This window comes from Bos javanicus, chromosome 15, assembly GCF_032452875.1.
Source record: "Bos javanicus breed banteng chromosome 15, ARS-OSU_banteng_1.0, whole genome shotgun sequence".
In the NCBI taxonomy this organism is placed as follows: Eukaryota; Metazoa; Chordata; class Mammalia; order Artiodactyla; family Bovidae; genus Bos; species Bos javanicus.
The window spans coordinates 76,702,068-76,722,552 of record NC_083882.1 but is presented as its reverse complement, the minus strand read 5'-3'; the positions used below and the strand labels follow the sequence as shown (position 1 = coordinate 76,722,552).

General features: G+C 41.6%; 1 protein-coding gene across 9 annotated transcripts in view; it reads left to right on the top strand.

Moving 5' to 3' along the window:
- Positions 1–20,485, top strand: part of AMBRA1 (autophagy and beclin 1 regulator 1) — a 172,392-nt gene that overhangs the window by 111,462 nt on the left and 40,445 nt on the right. For all 9 annotated transcript variants that reach the window (XM_061381336.1, XM_061381331.1, XM_061381339.1 and 6 more), the window contains one exon: positions 19,094–19,204. In XM_061381336.1, the coding sequence (XP_061237320.1) occupies positions 19,094–19,204 (111 nt within the window). The remainder of the gene's footprint in view (positions 1–19,093; positions 19,205–20,485) is intronic.

The window sequence follows — 20,485 nt, the reverse complement described above, 5'->3', positions numbered from 1 at the left end:
ATTAAAGATAAGCTCCTTTTGCAAACTGTGTTGCTTATTCCTATTCCTGGATGTAATTACTGGACTGAAAATTAACATGTGATTTGGTTCGTTATAATTCCGCCTGTCCCTGTAGATAGGATAATAGATAGTAAGGACTGTCTGGGGCATATCTTCTTGCTTGTGGAAGGGCACTTCGTAAGACTGGCAGTGACCTTTCTTATTGCTCTCATTGGTGTTCCTCACCTTTTGTAACTGTATGAATGGCAAAATTCTAAGTCAAAAATCTATAGTATTTACTGAGGAGACCAAAACTGAAAAAGACACATGTACCCCATTATTCATTGTAGCACTATTTACAATAGCTGGAACATGGAAGCAACCTAGATGTCCATTGACAGATGAATGGATAAAGAAGTTGTGGTAGATATACACAATGGAATATTACTCAGCCATAAAAAGGAATGCATTTGAGTCAGTTCTAATGAGGTGGATGAACCTAGAGCCTATTATACAGAATGAAGTAAGTCAGAAGGAGAAAGATAAATACCGTATACTAACGCATACACATGGAATCTAGAAAAGTGGTACTGAAGAATTTGTTTGCAAGGCAGCAGTGGAGAAACAGACATAGAGAATAGACTTACTGACACAGGGAGAGGGGAGGAGAGGGTGAGATGTATGGAGAGAGTAACAGGGAAGCTTACATTACCGTATGTAAAATAGATACCCAGGGGAATTTGCTGTTTGTCTGAGGAAACCCAAACAGGGGCTCTGTATCAATCTAGACGGGTGGGATAGGGAGGGAGATGGGAGGGAGGTTCAAAAGAGAGGTGATAATGTATACCTATGGCTGATTCATGTTGAGGTTTGACAGAAAACAGTAAAATTCTATAAAGCAATTATCCTTCAATTAAAAATAAATAAATTTTTAAAAATCTATAGTATTTAGATACTATACTAATACTGTATAGTATCTAAAATTTAAGTGAAATGTTGATTCCTTCTCTAAAGAAATTCTGTCTTAAAGCAGGAAAGAGACCAAGGCAATACCAATTGAAAATTGATGGTTAAGTGTACACAGAGACATAAACACTTGAACTCACTGCAGATTTGATGTACTTAGAGCCAGGTAACCTACAAGATGACAAATGTTTTGTGTTATGGAAATGGCTAATAGTGTGTGGGCAGGGATTTCTCTCTCATTCTGAGAAGCTTCCAAGAGGACATGAGATTTTATTTAGATTTTACCTGGATTGTAGACAACAACCTGACTGCATCCTTTAAGCAGTTGTCTCAATATGGGGCTTGTTAATAATGCTTTCCCACTTTGTGCCTGATATTAATGTCTGAACAGTGAATTTAATTAGAAACTATTTCAAATTAGCTGTTTCCATGTGACAAGTATTGTTTTCCCAGGATCACAGAGCACAGGCATGGCTCTGGGGACTGCTCGCATTTCTAAGCAGTTTGTGGTTGGAAACAGACCCATTTACCAAGCTTTCTCCTGCTTATTTTTTGCTCCACTTTCCACTAGTTGGTGCCTGCACTTTAGAACAAAGGTCTCAAATCTTTTTTTTTCCTCTTCAGGATCTGAAGGAAACCAGCCTGGCTGGGCCAGTAGGGCAGAATGTTTTTTTTAAAACCTTAAAAAATCTAGTTACTAAGATTTTTGTCAGGTTTGCTTTAGCAGAATCAGGATGTAGTTTTGACAGAACACTCAGCCATCTTCCTATAAGCAACTGCACCACATGGATTAGGAATTACTAACCTCTTAACCTTACTTAAAAAACCCTTTTGTTGTTCTTTCACTAAGTTGTGTCTGACTCTTTGCAACCCCTTGGGCTCCAGCACGCCGGGCTTCCCTGTCCTTCACTGTCTCCCACAGTTCGCCAAGATTCATGTCCATTGAGTCAGTGATGCTGTCTAAACATCTCATCCTCTGCCGTCCGCTTCTCCTTTTGCCTTCAATCTTTCCCAGCATCAGGGTCTTTTCTAATGAGTAGGCTCTTTGCATCAGGTGGCCAAAGTATTGGAGCTTCAGCTTCAGCATCAGTCCTTGCAGTGAATAATCAGGGTTGATTTTCTTTAGGATTAATTAGTTTGATCTCCTTGCTATCCAAGGGACTCTAAAAAGTCTCCTCCAGCAGCACAATTCAAAAACATCAGTTCTTCAGTGCTCAGCCTTCTTTATGGTCCAGCTCTCACATCTGTACATGGCTACTGGAAAAACCATAGCTTTGACTATAGGAACCTTTGTCAGCAAAGAGTTGTCTCTGCTTTTTAATACACTGTCTAGATTTGTCACGGCTTTCCTTCCAAGGAGCAAGTGTCTTTTGGTGTCATGTCTGCAGTCACTGTCCACAGTGATTTTGGAGCCCAAGAAAATAAAATCTGTCACTGTTTCCATTTTTTCCTCTTCTATTTACCATGAAGTGTTAGCATGTGAAATGAGCACAATTGTACAGTAGTCTGAATATGCTTTGGCATTGTCCTTCTTTGATATTGGGATGAAAACTGACCTTTTCCAGTCCTTGGCCACTGCTGAGTTTTCCAAATTTGCTGACACATTGAGTGCAGCACTTTAACAGCAGCATCTTTTAGGATTTTAAATAGCTCAGCTGGAATTCCATCACCTCCCCTAGCTTTGTTTGTAGTAATACTTCCTAAGGTCCACTTGACTTCACGCTCTAGGATGTCTGGCTCTAGGTGAGTGACCCCACCATTGTGGTTGTCCGGGTAATTAAGACCGATTTTTTTTAAACAGTTCTTCTGGGTATTTTTGCCACCTCTTCTTAATCTCTTCTGCTTCTGTTAGGTCAGCCCTAGTCCCTTAACAAAAACTAAGTTGCCTGGATGCTTTATCTCAACGTCACAAGTCCCAAAATACGCAATGTTTCCCTTGGACCTACTTGTGGGAAATCCATAAGGTCATCCACCTTATAGATGTTTCCTGCACTGCAAAGTGATGGCGAAATTGGCAGTCAAGACTTGAGTGTGGTCTTCTATATCCACAGATACAGATCAGACTTCACCTTTGCCCTCCAAGCCCATGGGGCCTCTTTGTTGGCCCTCAGAGCTTACTCAGCCTTTCTGTCCCTGGGTAAATAGTGATGTGGCAGTGATTAAAGTGAAGTGACACCGTGTTGTCCTTGGAGCTCCAGCGTCTCCTGTAGATCGAGTGAGCCAGGCTTGAGATAGACAGTGTCACAGGCTCGGGACCTCTGCACCTTCACGTCTGGGAGCAGCCTGGCCTCTTTCTTACACGTTGGCCCCAACTGACTCAGCCCAGTAGTGCTGTTCCCTGAAGTGTACAGGTGTGATTTGACAGGAGCTTTTCACCCTTTACAAACTGGGCCCCCTAATGAGAATGTGGGCTCATAGAGCAATAATTCACGTGTAGGTGGCCTGTAAGGAAAGTTTTAACAAAAGAGTTGGTTAAGAAGCCGATTTATTTTCTTGCTGTAAGTCTCTCGTCATGTGCTGAGTGGGGGCGGAAGAGGAGGGGAGGGTGGGGACTGGTGCTGCTGAAAGCATTTGTCTTCATTTCTGCCATCTCCCAGTGTTTATTACCCTGTGATCGACAGATGAGGAAAGCTGCCAGTCAAACCCACGTTCAGCACATTTCCATTTCCCTTCATTGCAGATTTTAGGCTTTTGAAATCTGCATCGTCTTTGCAGCAGTAAAGGTTGTTTTCCTCCTGCTGCTGACAAGCCCAGGACCCTCTGTCCCATCCCTCTCACTTGCACGTCCAGCACACAGTAAAGGCGGCAGGAGCTCAGCAGTCTGAGACCGGTGATTGGTGAGGGCCGGGCACTGCTGGAGTCGGTCATCGCTGTCTTTATTTTTCTCTCTCACCTCTTTCTCCCTGAGCCCTTTCCCCGTCCCACGTCCCCTGTCCCTGCCCATCCTCTGCTGCCCAGGCGCCCCTGCCAGCAGCCCCATCTGCAGCAGTGAGAGGATGATGTCCACTTTCCAGACACCCTTCCTGCCTTCTCTCGGGGACTTGCCTGACCCAGTGTCCTCCCAGGCACAGTGGTTGCTGGGACCTAAAGATAGGAAGTGCCAGGTTGTAGGGGATGTGGAAGTGGAGGTCGAATGATCTTCATACTCGCATCCAACCTGCATGTCTTCTCTCAGAGTAGAGGCTTTGAGGAGATTCCTGCCTGCAGGGAGTCAGTGCAGGGATGTTTGCTTTTGTTTGGGGGCTGTTGGGCTTTTGTGTGTGTCTCTGTTTCTCCTGGACACTGTCGGGGTTTGGAACCATCGAGTTTGGAACCATCGGGTCTGGAATGCTGCTCCTAATCTTTCAGTTGCTTGTGTTCTTGTGAGCTTATTTGGTTTTTTTGTCTTCAATAATGTCTGTGGGTAGAAGAAACGTAATGATATTCATTTCTTTGAAAATGGATGTTCTGCTTTCATAATTACTTGTCCCAGTTACATCATTAGTATAAGTGTAGATAATTGCTTCATTAGGACATATATGTCGAAGAAGGGCAGGTCTGCAGAGTGGTGATGAAAACAGTCCTTGGCGTCTTTATCTACCCACACGGGAGCATCTTAGCTTGACATCAGAGAGCTAGGAGGTACCAGTCACTCTGCCAACAGTCAGGATTAATCCTGAGTTTTAATGTGAATGGGAGGATGGAGTGAGGACCCAGTGGAGAGCAGCCTACTCCTTTGCTTGAGGTTGGCGGTGCATCGCTAACTCCCGCTGACACTGGTACCACTGAGGCAGCTTGATTGAATCATTCCCAGTCTCTGAATTAGGAAGCAAAGTAGCCTGATGGCAGCCCCTCGACCTTTGAACTTTCCGAAACTCTGTCTAATGACATGAGCCCTGTGCCCTGTTTGACCTCTTCGAATGGCTTTTTAAGGGAAAATACCCATGCCAGGACTAGAAGTTACATTCCTCCATCAGACCTAATGACCTCCTGTAGGTCTGAATTTGATTATGATTTCACACCATGTCTGTGAATGACTTTGTGTGCATTCTCTCTTTTAAGACATGTTAAAAACTAATTCCAGGATTTCCCTGGCAGTCCAGTGGTTAGGACTCAGCACTTCCAAGGCAGGGGTCATGGATTCAATCTCTGGTCAGGGAACTAAAATCCTACATGCCACATGGTGTGGCAAAAACAAAAAAAACAAAAAAAAACAATACCACATACTTCCACTTACAGAATGTAGAATTGTGGCTACCAGGGTCTGAGGAGGGAGTAAAATGGGAAGTTGTTGTTTAATGGGTAGAGTTTCAGGTTTGTAAGATGAAAAATTTCCAGAAATCGGTTTCACAACAACGTGAATATACTTAAAACTACTGAACTGTACACTGAGAAATGGCTAAGATGATGAACTTTATGTTATGTGCTTTTTGCCGTAATTTTTAAAAAACATAATATCAGATTCTTTGTGCTGCTTACTCCAGATTGGAAGGTTCTATCCACAGCTCTGGCCTTGATGACCATCTGGTTAAATTTCTCTTCCTTCTCTTGGCCTATTATAAAGCTGACTCTGCTATGGCCACATAATCCTGGTTTGAATTGTTGTTTTGAGAAAAATTTTGAGGACACTGTGATATGTAGAAATCTTTCACAGCTGTTCCTTTTCTCTTCGTTGCATAGTGTCTGTGTTCTAGGCCTTACTAAGATCCTTGTTGAGTTCACAGACTATAATTTATTACTTTGTTGGCCTCATCTAATGCCTTTGACTGCAACAGTATCTTTCTTGGGTCTGCTCCTAAAGTTCAGGATTTGTGTGTGGACTAATGCTACCCTTGTTTTTTATGAGCAGGAGCTTTAGAGCCTTTACATGTTTACTGGACAATAAAATTATGTTGGTTTAAGGTAATGGCAACCCACTCCAGTTCTCTTGCCTGGAAAATCCCATGGACAGAGGAGCCTGGTGGGCTGCAGTCCATGGGGTCGCTAAGAGTCAGGCACAACTGAGCGACTTCACTTTCACTTTTCACTTTCATACATTGGAGAAGGAAATGGCAACCCACTCCAGTGTTCTTGCCTGGAGAATCCCAGGGACGGGGAGCCTGGTGGGCTGCCGTCTATGGGGTCGCACAGAGTCGGACACAACTGAAGCGACTTAGCAGCAGCAGGGGCCCAGTTCCTGCTAAGAACACATATAGTCAGAAATTCCCTGGCACTCCAGTGGTTAAGACTGCCTGCTCTCACTGCCAAGTTCCTGGATTTGATCCTGGTCAGGGAGCTAAAAATCCCAAAAGCCTCAGGGTACAGCCAAAAAAGAAGCACATCTAGTCAATGACATCTGTATCTACTAAATATTTACCCTTTAAATGAAGTTAAATGTGTTTCAAATCAAGGAATTCCCCGGTGCTCCATTCGTTAAGGCTTCATGCTTCCACTGCTGAGGACGCAGGATCAGTCCCTGGTTGGGGAACTTAGATCCCACGAGCTGAACACGCGAGGGGAAAGAATTGTGTGTGTGTGTGTGTGTGTGTGTGTGTGTGTGTGTGTGTGTCTATAACCTTTATTGTATAATGAGTGATCTCAACATCAGTTTCAGTGACCAGTTAGAGCAGTTACCAAACAGTCTAAGTCTGAAAGACCACATACCTTACTAAGCATATTTCCTGTGTTGTAATTATAGTCACCCAAGTGATATTTTTGAGGCCCTTATTTTGTTTTATTTTTTATTGAGCTAACATTGGTTTATAACATTATGTAAGTGTCACGTGTGGAATATAAAAAACAAAATACATAAATATTATGTCTTTATAGAAAATTATGTCCCCTAATACTTCTCTTATTTTTTAGCCTCAGGAAAAAGTGAAGGTTTGTTTCAGCTATAGATGGTATATTCAGATTTGATCTTTGAAAACATACTTCTTCCTTCCAAAGGAAATAAATGTTTCCCTCGGCACTTTCATGATTTCTTGTTTCCATGCAGTGTGTTTCCTATAAATAAAAACTCTTATCTTATTCTCATGCAAACCTGTGGTTCATTTATAAAAACATACATGCAATGGCATGTTACAGCCATGAAAAGGAATGAAATACCAATACATGCTAAAACCTGGATGTACTTTGAAAACATTATGCTAAATGAAAGAAACCAGAAGCAAACAGCCACTTATCATATGATTCCATTTATGTGAGATGTCCAGGAGAAGCAAAATTATGTAGACAGAAAATAGATCCACTGATCTCTTCACTTGCTTTGGAAAAAGGAGCAAGTGGGGAAGGGTGGAGGGGAGCAGCTGCTAACGAGTAAGGTGTTTTGGAAGGTGGGGAATGATGACATGGCCTGAAATTAGATAGTCGTGATGGTTTTTGTAAATTTGGTTTTGATAATGGTTGCACAGCTATGAGCTAGCCTAAAACCACTTATATACTCTTAAGTAGGTAAATCATATGGTATGTGAATTATATCATAATAAAGCTGCTACTTGTAAACAAACTGCATAGAGTTTGGTCATTCTCCTCGGTGTCAAAACCATAATGAGAACTAAAAGCAATCTCTGCCTTTGGAGAAAGTCTTATCATCTGCCACCAGGAACTCTGCCCAGGTCCCCGGGCTGTAGAATAATTGACTATGGTCTTAGATGAGATCTTTTTAAATGGTGATAATGTGATAAAGTGAGTGTTAGAGAGTGCTTTGTTATATACTCCTTCAGAGAACAAGTTAAAGACTGCATTTAAATAAAGCTTTCTGCAAAGAAGTGTTCTTCCTAGAATGCTATTCAGTATATACTTAGGAAGCATACTTTTTATGTCCAAATAATACTGTGTTGTATTGCTGTAAGTTATTTTTCACGAACAGAAACCAGTTTATTAATTTACAAAGAACTCAATCTATTAAAAAAAAAAACCACTCTTAAAAATAACCAAACATGAAAATACACAAAAGATATGTGGGTAGGCAGCACACACTAAAAGAAATACAATGAGCCAGTAAACAAATATGGCACAAAGAAATGGTCATCAAGACTCTGAAATTATAAAAGAAGTGCAAAAGGATACCAAAAATGGAATTGCCTTATTTTATTTCATAAAGTGACCAAAATGTGTATTGAATAGTGTTTTTAATAATAGCCTTGTTGAGATGCAATTCACATACCATCTAGTTTACCTGCATAAAGTATATATAGTTCAGTGGTTTAATATATTCACAGAGTCGTGCAGTCTTTGCCGCTGTCTGTGTATTTCTGAACATTTTATCACCTTGTAAAAACCCCATACCCATTAGCAGCCACGTCCCCCTCCCCCTCCGCTTTGCGGCCCACTCCAGCCCTGGGCAGTTTCTAATCTACTTTTTGACTGTTGCTTTGCCTATTCTAGACATCTCATGTAAATGGAATCATACAGTGTGTGGTCTTTTGTGGCTGGATTTCTAAGAAGAATTTTGAAAAGTTGATTAGTTGTTTAGTTGGATCTGCCTCGAGGGGTCTGGTGTCAGTTCTACTGACCAATTAGCAAGCTGGCTCTGAACTTCATATCACAACCAAGCAGAAGGAGAGTGATTGTGCTTCCAGGCTGATGGGTGTTTGCACCCCCAGCCTCATTCTTATTCTGTCTTCCCAGCAGCAGCATACTCAGAGACAGCCGTTCTGAATTAGGCAGCCTCAAATGCAGCAATTTTATAGGACTGAAATATAATTTAATCGTTTCCTTCTTTGTAACTTGACCTTCTCTACCCTCCCGAATTAGCTTTTCTGATAGATTTGCTAATGATTCCTATTGTTCCATATTTTCACTGTACTGTTGAATCATACTCTTCATATTCCTGCTCCTAGAACAGATCTTGGAGAGAGGCTAAAAAGCTGTTTACTAGGGAAACAAAAGGTCCCTAATTCTCCTTTCCAAGCAACAGGAGAGAAGAGTCTGAGAGAAGCAGAGATGCATGCAGGCTACCAGCCTTGGTAGAGCTCACCTACCATATGACTGTCATGATTGTTAAGGTTTTACCCCTAGACACATTCCTGAGGCTTCCAGCCTGCGTATTAAAGACCTGACTCAGAATGAGACTTGGCAGCTTCATTTTTGCCATGATTGTTTTCTGATGGTTGGCCAGGATCACTGGATTCAAGTTTCTTTTTCCTCTAATATTATCTGTCATCAGAATAATCCTCATTTACTCTTTTGCTCTGAGGTTCTGGAGGAAGAATTCTGTGGTTGTAACAGAACGTGGTCTGCTGACTTAACAGTATGCTTATGGACAGCTCCTCTTTCCACTGTTTCCTAGAACATGAATGAGAATCTTCGGGGCTCTTTCTCTTTCAAATAATAGACTTTTCTTTTTTAGAGTAGTCTCAGGTTTACAGATTTACATGGAAAGTACAGACAGTTCTCATATATTTTCTTCCTTCTCCCCACATCCATAAGCTCCCCCACCATCACCATCCTGCCCCAGAGTGGTACATTTGTTATAATCCAGGAACCAGCATCATCACCCAAAGTTTGTAGTCTACATTAGGACTCACTGTTAGTGTTGTAAGTTCTGTGGGTTTTGCCAAATACATGATGACATGATCCACCATTATAGTACCATACAAAATAGTTTCACTGCCCCAGAAAAGTTTCCTCATGCTCCACCTATACATTCCTCTCTCCCGCCAGACTCCTGGCAGCCGCTGATCTTTACTGTGTCCATAGTTTTGGCTTTTCCAGAATGACATATAGTTTAGAATCATGTGAAATACAACTTTTTTATTCTTTCACTTAGTAATACATGCTTTCTTCCGTGTTTTTTCATGGCTTGGTAGCTCATTTCTTTTTAGAAGTGAGTAATATTCCATTGTATGGATGTACCACAATTATCCATTCTCCTATTAAGGAACGTCTTGGTTGATTCCAAGTTTTGGCAGTTATGAGTAAAGTTGCTGTAAACGTCTCTGTGTAGGTTTTGTGTGGACATACGCTTTCAGCTCATTTGGGTAAATACCACAGAGCATGGCTGCTGGATCATATGGCAAGAGTATGTTTAATTCTGCAAGACACTGCCACGCTGTTTTCCAGAGTGGCTGTACCACTTTGCATTCCCACCAGCAAGGAGAGACAAGTTCCTGTTGTTTCACATCCTGTTCAGCATTTGGTGTTACCAGAGTTCTGGATTTCAGCCATTCTGAGAAGTGTGTGGTGGTTTCTCATTGTTGTTTTAATTTGCAGTTCTCTAAGGAGGAATGATTTTGAGCATCTTTTCATATGCTTATGTGCCATCTGTATATCTTCTTTGGTGAGGTATCTGTTCAGATCCTTTGCACATTTTTAAATTGTTTTTTTTTTTTTAATTGTTGAGTTTTAAGAGTTCTTTGTATATTTTGGGTACCAGTCCTTTATCAGTAAAAGTGTTTTGCAGAGATCTTTTCCTAATCTGTTGTCTTCTCATTCTCTTTAACAGTGTCTTTTACAGAGCAAAAGTTTTTAATTTTAATGAAGTAAAATTTATCAGTTTTTTTCTTTTCATGGACTGTATCCTAAAAGTCTTTGCCAAGCTCAAGGTCACCTAGATTATCTCTTATATTATCTCCTACGAGTTAGAATTTTGTGTTTTACATCTAGGTCTATCCAATTTGAGTTAATTTTTTTTAAGTGTAAGATTTGCGTCTGTCTACCTTGTAGATGGATATCCAGTTGTTTCAGTGCTTTTTTGAAGAGATTTGCTTCTCTATTGAATTGCCTTTTCTTCTCTGTCAAAGATCAGTTTACTGTATTTGTGTGGGTTTATTTCTGGTCTCTTTTTTCTGTTTCATTGATCTAGACAAACGTCTAGAATAGACATATTCTTTTGCCAGTGCCACACTATCTTGATGACTCTGGATTTATAGTGAGTCTTGACATTAGATAAGTCCTCCAAATTTGGGTTCGTTCTTTGCGTATTGTGTTGGCTATTCTAGATCTTTCGCAGTTCCATATAAACTTTAGAATCAGTTTTCTAATATTTACAAAGTAATGTTCTAGGATTTTGACTGGGATTGTACTGATTCTGTAGATCCGGTTGGGAAGAATTGACAGTCTGTTAACAGTACTTAGTATTCCTATCCATGAACATGGACTATCTCACCCATATATTTTAAGATCTTTTGTGATTTCTTTCATCAGATAGATCTTGTACATGTTTTGTTAGATTTATATGTAAAGTTTTCATTTTTCTGGTGCTAATGTAAACGGTATTGTATTTTTAACTTCAGATTTTCAATTCCATTTATTCATTACTGGCATATAGGAAAGCAGTTGACTTTTTGTTTATCACCCTTATATCCTGCAACCTTCATAGTTCCAGGAGTTTTTTGTTTTGTTTTTGCTTGTTTTTTATTTTTTGAGATTTTCTACTTAAAGAGCTCATGAGGTTTTCACGGCAAGTATACTGGAGTGGTTTGCCATTTCCTCCTCCAGTGAATCATGTTTTGTCAGAACTCTCTGCTGTGACCCATCTGTCTTGGGTGGCCCCACACGGCAGGGCTCATAGCTTCATTCAGTTATGCAAGCCCCTTCACCACAGCAAGGCAGTGATCCATGAAGGGGATTTGTGGATGATACCACTCTAATTGCAGAAAGTGAAGAGGAACTCAAGAACCTTTTGAAGAGGGTGAAGGAGGAGCATGAAAGAGCCAGCTTAAGATTAAATATTTAAAAAATTAATATCATGGCATCTGGCCCCATTACTGCATGGCAAATAGAAGGGGAAAATGTAGAAGTAGTGACAAATGTCCTCTTCTTGGACTCCAAAATCACTGCAGATGCTGACTGCAGCCCTGAACTCAGAAGACGATTGCTTCTTGGCAGGAAAGCGATGACATATTTAGATAGTGCGTTGAAAGGCAGAGACGTTATTCTCCCAACAAAGGTCTGTGTAGTCAGGGCTATGGTCTTCCCAGTGGTCACGTATGGTTGTGAGAGCTGGACCATAAAGAAGGCAGAACGCCAAAGAATTGATGCTTTCAAACTGTGGTGCTGGAGAAGACTCCTGAGAGTCCCTTGGACAGCAAGGAAATCAAACTGGTCAATCTTAGGGGAGATCAACCCTGAATATTCACTGGAAGGACTGTTGCTAAAGCTGAAGCTCCAGCATTGTGGTCATCTGATGCAAACAGATGACTCATTGGAAAAGTCCCTGATGCTCGGAAAGATTGAGGGCAGAAGAAAAAGAGGACATCAGAGGATGAGATGGCTGGATAGCATCACTGATGCAACAAACATGAATTTGGGCAAACTCCAGGATAAGGTGAGGGACAGGGAGGCCTGGCACACTGCAGTCCATGGGGTTGTAAAGAGCTGGACTTGACTGGGGACTGAACAATGACAACCACAACATAAACAGTATGTCACCTGTGAACAAAGAAAGTTTTATTTCTTCCTCTCCTATCAAGATACCTCTTACGTGCTTTTCTTGTCTTATTGCATTTAGTAGGCTTCCAGTACAGTGCTGAAGGGGAGGGATGAAAAGTGCTTGTTCCCAGTCTTAGGGAGAAAGCATATACAGTTGACTCTGGAGCAGTGTGAAGGAAAAGGACTCGGAGCCCACACAGTTGAAAATCCGTGTGTAACTTTCAGTCAGCTCTCCATTCCTGCTCGTCCATGCCCTTGGATCCAGCCACCTGCAGATCATGCAGTGCCATTGTACACACTTGTTGGAAAAATCTCCGTGTATGTCGGACTCTTTACAGTTCAAACTCATATTTTTCAAGGGTCAAGCTATCTTTCCTTACCTTTAAATGTAGCTACAAGTTGTTTGTAGACATTGTTTGTCAAATCGAGAAATATCCCACTCTTCTGGTTTGATGACAGTTTTTGTCAAAAACAGGTGTTGGATTTTGTTGGATGCCTTTTCTGCGTCTGTTGATGTGATCGTACAATTTTTCCTCTTTATCAGGTTGATGTGACTTATTATATTAACTGATTTTGAAATGTTTAACCAGCCTTATATACCTGGGATAAATTCCCCTTTGTATAACTCTTTTATATACATTATTGTATTTTATTTGCCAACATTTTGTTGAGAATTTTTACTTCTGTATTCATAAAAGATACTAGACTGTAGCTTTTCTTTCTTCATTGTCTTTGGTTTTGGTATTGGGGTAATACTGGCCTCAGAAGCAGTCCCACTTCTGTTTCTGAAAGAGGTTATAGAGATTTGGTGTAATTTCTTCCTTCAGTGTCTGGTAGAATTTACCAGTGAACCCACGTGAGCCTGGCACTTTCTGTTTTAAGAGCCTTCTAATGATTGATTCAGTGTGTTTGATACAGGCCTATTCAGGTTATCTATTTCTTCTTGTGTAAATTTTGGTAGACTGTCTCTCAGGGAACTGGTCCATTTCACCTAGGTTATCAAACTTGTGGACATTGAGTTACTTGTAAAGTTCTTTACTGCTCTTCTAGTGTCCATGGAATCAGTAGTGATAGCCTCTCTTTCGTTTCTGATATTAGTAGTTTGTGTCTTCTCTCCCTTTTTTTTTTTTTTTTCTAGTTAGCCTGGCTAAAGATTTGTTGATTTTATTGATCTTTTCAAAGAACCAGCTTTTGGTTTCATTGGGGTTTTTTTTTTTCCCTATTGATTTCCTGTTTTCAGTCTCACTGATTCCTACTCTAATCTTGATTATTTCTTTTCGTCTGCTTACTTTGGATTTAACTAGCTCTTTTTCTTATTTCATAAACTAGATGTTTAAATTATTGATTTTAGATCTTATTTTCTAGGGTATGCATTCAAAGCAGTAATATTCCATGTAAGCACTGCTTTTGCTGCATTCAACAAGTTTTAATAAGCTGTATTTTCATTTTCATTTAGTTCAAAATATTTTAAAATTTCTCTTGAGATGTCTTCTCTGAGCCATGTGTTATTTAAAGTGTGTTGCTTAATCTCCAAGTATTTTGGAATTTACCAGTTGTCTTTCCATTACTGATTTCTAGTTTAATTTCCTTGATTTCTGACAGCATGTTTTGAATGATTTCAGTCCTTTTAAATTTGTTACAGTGTGTTTTGTGGACCAGTATGTGGACTGTCTTTGCTTGAGCTGTCTTTCAAGGGGAACGTTCCTAAGGAATCTAGGTCCTACGCATTTGCTCCTAATTCTGAAATGAGGCGCTTCCCTTTCTTGGTCCTGGCACACTATTTGGACCCATCTCTTACACAAGAACCTGTCTCTGAGCTGTTGCTTACAGAGCCATACCTACAGAGGAAGAGCATGTAGAGATTGGTGTAAATAATTAAAATAATTTTAATGGCAGTCATTTATTAGATGGGTTTCCCTGGTGGCTCATTGGTAAAGAATCTGCCTGGCCAATGCAGGAGACGTAGGTTCCATCCCTGGGTTGGAAAGATTCCCTGGAGAAGGAAATGGCAACCCACTCTAGTATTCTTGCCTTTGAAATCCCATGGACAGAGGAACCTGGCAGGCTACAGTCCGTGGGGTCGCGGAAGTGTCAGACCCAACTTAGCCACTCAGCAACAATAACATTTATTAGACACTTACTATTTGCCATCACTTTACAAGTATTTTTTCAGTGAGTTTTCCAAATAGCCCTGTAAATTGAAAGGATTTTTATTTCCTTTTTACAGATAAGGCAACTGAGATTCAGAGAGATTAATTTACAGAGGCATACAAATATAGATACTAGCAGTAAGTGTCAAAGTCAGACCCATCTGATTCTGAAGCCCATATTCTCAGAAACCACGTTAAAAACAGGTAACTCATAAGATCCCAGTTCAAGGCAGACTCTAATCCGTGGCCAAAACGGGAGACTGGAAGTTTGCCGAAGAAATATTTGTGTGCCTTTTGTTAGTTTCTCTCCAAAATCGGTGTCGCCGACAGTTCTGGTGCCTTTAGTGAGTGAGCATCCCAGTAGTACTGCTTTCTATGAACACTGATCTTGAAGTTAAAATACAGGCTGTGTTTTATCTAACTTGGAGTTTCCCAGCCAGGAATGATTCTGATCCCCAGGGAACATTGTTGGTGGTCACAGCTGGGTGTGAAGGGGTGGTGTGCTCCTGGCAGTCCATGAGCACAAGTCCTGAGCATCCCAGCACGCACAAGACCCACCCCACCCCTAAAGGAAGGCTTACCTTCCAGGGAATTCGAAGCGGGACGGCATCGGCGAGGGTCAGGAAACAATTGCTTAATTAAACGTTAATTAAGGATATAAAGAGTAATAGAATAAGGATAGCTCAGCAGGAAAATTCAGTGGAGAAAAGAGGCTGAATAATTCAGCCAGAAGGTGAGAGAAAGAACGACATGGGGAGACCAAGTTTCCGTAAACAAGGCCCGCACTTTATTTTCCAAAGTAGTTTTATACCTTAAGTTGTGCGTGGAGGATAATGGGGGAAGGGGTAGAGTTAGCAGTAAGCCAGGCTTTCTTCCTGCAAACTTTATCATATGCAAAAGTTGAGGTGAATTACATCATCTTCTGGCCAGGGGGCCTGTCAACATTTTAAGATCCTTTCTTCAGAAAACTTATTTTTCTCTAAAGGTGATTAGTCAGGCACCACCCTCCAAAAGCATTAGATAAAGTTGCATTCCTATAGGGCAAAGGTGTGGTGGGCTATAACAAGAAAAGAATTAACTCAAGGGTCCCAGGTTACAAACATTAAAGCTACTACTTACACCAATCATATTAATCAATACACTGCCAGGGACACAGTAGGTAAGGGATATGGAAACTTAGCAGCAAACATTGGCCCAACAAGTGAAAAACCCTTCACCAATACAATTTCTAATCAATCTTTTAACTCCTCAAAGGAATCTGTATTTAGACAGTTAAGAACATCTCATGCCTCTCACAGTTGGGAGGCTCTGAGCAATCACATGTGGCCGGAAGAACCTATTCAGGCAGGCTAGAGGACTTCCAAAGGAGTTCGTAGGTTGAAACACTATCACACCCAGGAACTTTATTAACTGGAGCTGTAAGTTAACTCTTTTTTCAGAGAGAGGTAGTGGGGGACAGCCCCCCGTAAAGTCAGAGGTGTAGGTGAGAGCACAAAGCAGAAAGTAGGCAGACTCTGGTTTTGGGGGTAGATGCTCGAAAATTTCCAGGGGGACTCCTGAGGCTCGATCCCGCCTTTGCGTATGCCGAGCCTCCTTCCTCATGACCTTTGCCACAGCCGGACTTCCTCCCGCTGGCTCCCGGCATTACCTGACCCAGTATACCAGTTGCGGAGGTTGAGAAACCCTGAGTCTTGGCTCCTTCCATTCTGCTGTGACTGAGAAAACCTCGAGCCCTCACCCTCACCGTGCTGTCAGGGTTTGGTTACCAAGGCTAAGTGCCTCCTCTGTAAATACTTTGCTGTAACTCCGTCCATTAATTCACTCTGGCACCTTTCCTATACCTTCAGCTTAGCAGCCGGAGGCCTGTTAAATGGTTGGGGGTTTTTTGTTACTGTTTTTTTAATAAGGTGATACTTTTTCTTCCTGATGTTTCCAAGAGACGGGCTCAGTTGGCCTGCAGTTCTTATGGAAGAGAACCTGGTGACGATACTCCAATCTGTTGCTAGCATCTTTAGCTCCCTAATCTGTGTTTACACGGCCCTGAAAATCAACTCTCCCAGGTGCCAGGCTCCATTCCACCTCAGCACTCTGGCACCACTGGCAGAGAATACTTCCCCAGTCTCTTCCCCACAGTCCGACCACGCATGATGGTTTTATTGCCCAGCTATTCTCCAGAAGATGTCTCTTGAGGCGTGGACCTGTGGGGTACTTCTGGAGCTGTGGGTTGGAGTCTCAGTCATTTGCGTTCCAGTTGCAGATAGAGCCACAGTGCTCTTAAAGCATCTGGTATTTTCTGTAACTGTTTTCCTGTTTGTAGCTCTCGTCCTCTTCCCCAGATTTTAAGCTCCTACAGTATGGAGTTTGTTTCTTCAGATTTTTTTTTCCCTATTAGCAACTAGCATTTCTTTCATCATATACCAAGAAAATCAACTTGGCTTCTTCCATTTTGGGTTATGTGCTTGTCTGCTAAAAGTTGAAGGAAATTTTAAGGAACTAAAGTAATTTGAGAGAGACTAGTGGTCAGAGGTTGATATCAACCAAACCAGAGGAACAATTCATAAACTCAGTGGAATTGAGCCTGAGTCCAAGTGAAAGTAAGTAATTCTTTCCTGGGAAGTGGACCTTGGAATTTTAAGAATTATTTTCATTGTCAGGGAAGCCTGGAGAAATCAACAAAGTTCCTATTAAGAAAGTCCTATAGGTAGCTTATCCTCCTCAGGACCCAGAGGTTCAGCAAAATTTCCCAAGTCAGATACCATCATTACAGAATTTTCTATAAAGGTTAAAAGCAAAGGCATGCATGTATTTGTCTCATTGAAGTGATATGCCCCAGGGCCCTCAGTAGGGGTTTGAGGTCAGTGGGCTCATTGACAGACCACTCAAATGCTGTCTTGCTTAGGCCTTCGGAGAAATCATGACCATTTTGGACTGTCTTTGAATCTGCAAGATTTTAAGGAATGTATTATTTTGATGGTATTGGTTTATCTAGAACAGTATTTCTCAACCTTTATTTTATCATTACCCTCCGAAGAAGCCTTTTTAGACACTTTTCCCCTAATCAATCCCTCCCGTGAAATTTTAATATCACAGATATGCTGCATATCTGCTCAGATACTGCAGTACTTTGATGGGAACCTGGGGATTGTACTCTCTCAAGATTTTCCCCCGACTCCGAACTAGTTTTCACCCCCACAGGGGCAGGACTGCCCATGTTGAGGATATGTTAATCCATTGGTAGAAGTATCATCATCTTGGAAATGAATTGTTGTGTGTGCCTTTCTTAACAAATTGAAACAGGAGTCTACCAATTCACTACTGTTCGAAAAGAGTTCTCATGCAGTGGCCTGCAGTTCCTGGGGGGCAGCGAGCAGAGCACTGTTCTTATATTTCATGACTTGTATGGAGATCGTCTTTTCTCTGAACAGTCTTGACCATCTGAGGAAGGAATAGGGAAATACCAGGAGGAGCAGAGCAATAAATGAAGCTCTCTAAAAGGAGAAGGGGGTAAAAAAAAAAAAACTTCTTGCAGTGACGTGCATAGGAGGAAGATGGAAGAATGTGGAAGAATCTGGGTGTAGAGTTGTCCATTGTTCCAAGGCCAGTCAGCTCTAACAAGTTCAGTTTCTCAAAATCGGAGTTGATTTGCAGCAGAAAACACCGTTTAGCTTGTATAGCATATACGAACGTTCTATTCTCCCAAGAGGGTTTGGCTCTGTCTGATCAGAAGGGTGGTTGTGTATGAAACGCACCTCGGAAGGAGGAGGAGGAAGAAATGACATGTTCATGTAAAATGAAATACAACTGCAAATTAAAGTGTCACCCTGTTTTTAAAAAAAAAAATCCATTTTTTATTTAATTGGTTACCAAGGTAAAAAATGTCATACAGAAGCGTATATCTCAGGGAAAGTTAAACCGTGAGATTTTACAAGTGAATCTGGATTCAAGGAAGTTCTCCTGGAGTAGGGGTGGGGCCGGGCAGGAGGGTTATAAAATATCGCCTTAATAAAAATATTCTGATGCGGAAAAGCTAGGCTCATAAATTTCTGTTGTGTTACATGCCAGGGGTCCAGAAAAAATGAACAAATATTACCTCATTTGTTCTTTACTGTCTCTGTCTGTCCAATCGACTGAATGCTGGCTGCCTGTTCCCTGGAGGAAGCCTCTCCTTTTGAGACATTTTCCTGGGAGGAAGGTCATACACAAAGGAGAGGCTTTCTCCGGAAGAGCGCCGCTCACCGCAAAGACATCAGGGACTGAATGCTCTTCTGCGGGGCCTTTCTGTGTGAACGGTGTCCTCTCATTTTTCACGTTTCTTTCCCAGCATTTTTATGAAAAGTCATTTGTCTTTTCAGATTGTCTCTTTAAGCCTACCAGATAGTATGTTGCCACACTGGTGGCACTAAGTCAGTGTTAAGTAATAGTGGAAAGGGGGGCTGATTAATATAACATAACGTAATATGGTATTTACAAGCAGAATTGTTCTTGAGAAACATGTCTGGTTTCTCTTTAAGATAGAGACTTGACAGATAGGACTTGTCAGCCGTCTTCAGCCTTCAGCATCTGCCTTTTCTCCCTCTCCTCCTGACCCCAGTTTTGCCTCCTGTTTGCAGTGGAAATATGTAGATAGATCTATAACGTGCTCTCTTTGTCTTCTCCCTGACCAGGGGCAGTGATTGGTGATGGACAGTCTGCCGTGGCCAGTAACATTGCCAATACTACCTACCGGCTCCAGTGGTGGGACTTCACTAAGTTTGACCTCCCGGAAATCAGTAATGGTAAGCCAACATAGAACTGGGGATCCTGGTGGAAGGTCTGTCTGTCACTGGTGAGCCGGATCTCTGAGACCTGCAATAGCACGGGATTTTTCATCACCTCATTAAGTAGCTCACGGCTCCATGCCATTTCTGTAGCTCTTCTTCAGCTCTCACTAAGCAATTCAGCAAATGTCTATTGAGCACCCACCCTGAGCAGTGAACTAAATGAGAAAGTGAACACCAAAATGAAGGTTTCTGCCCCAGGCACTTTACCGATTAGGGTCCGTTGTCTCAAGCCTAGAGGTTGGGTGGAACTGAGAGAAAGAGAAGGGGAAGGGAGTATAGGAGCTGAGAGCCAGACCCTTGAGGAAAGACTACAGTGATGATAAACTCATATTAATCTAGATCTGAATGGAACAAAGGGAGTGGCCTGATTGATGTGTGATTTGCAGAATGTCTGACAGTCCATTTTCCCAGCTTCTAAAGGACTCTGCAATACCATGTCCCAGTTGTTCAGTTGGAATCACAGCATCTTAGACATCTCATTTCATTTTCTCTCATGCTGCACTCTCACACATTCCTGAGAAGTGGAGCTTCAGCCTCTACTTGCAGTGATAGGTCACTGTCTGATAAGTTAACTCTAGCCCGCCACTGCTCAGCTCCTTTTCGGATGTTTTTTCTTATACCCAGCCGCCATTTCCCTTGCTGTCACTTCCTCCCGTTGGCCCTGGGTCTGCCTCTGAGCCTCCACAGAGTGAGTCTGGTGATGCCTCTTCTGACTGACAGTCCTTCAGCTGTTTGAAAGTAAACTGCCACTTGCTTTAAATCGTTCTTTTTAGGCCAGAATTCCCGAGGTTCCTTTTAAGATCTGGTTTTCAGATCCTTGACAGTTCTGCTCATTCCCCTTTTTACGTTTGAGGGGGGCACAACAAAGTAGAACACTCCAGGTGAGAGCTGTGCAAAACAGCGCAGTGGCGGTTTGCGCAGCGTCAGCTCAGCCCAGTGTTGCAGCAGCCTTTTCTGAAGCCACTGTTGGGTTTGCAGTCACTTATAATTCCTCGATAATTGTTAATACCAGAACTCTACCATCCTGTACTTAACTTGTGCAATTCGAATATTTTAAAAACCAAAGGATTATATCTGTTTCTGTTAAGTTTTATCTTAATAGTGTACTTAATAAGTACTAATAATTGTACTTCTTAGTTCCTGCCTCTCAACATCTTTTCAAACTTTGATTCAGTCTTTTTTCCCCAACCTTGTTTACATCATCTTCTAATTTGATAAACGTGCTTTCTCTGCCTG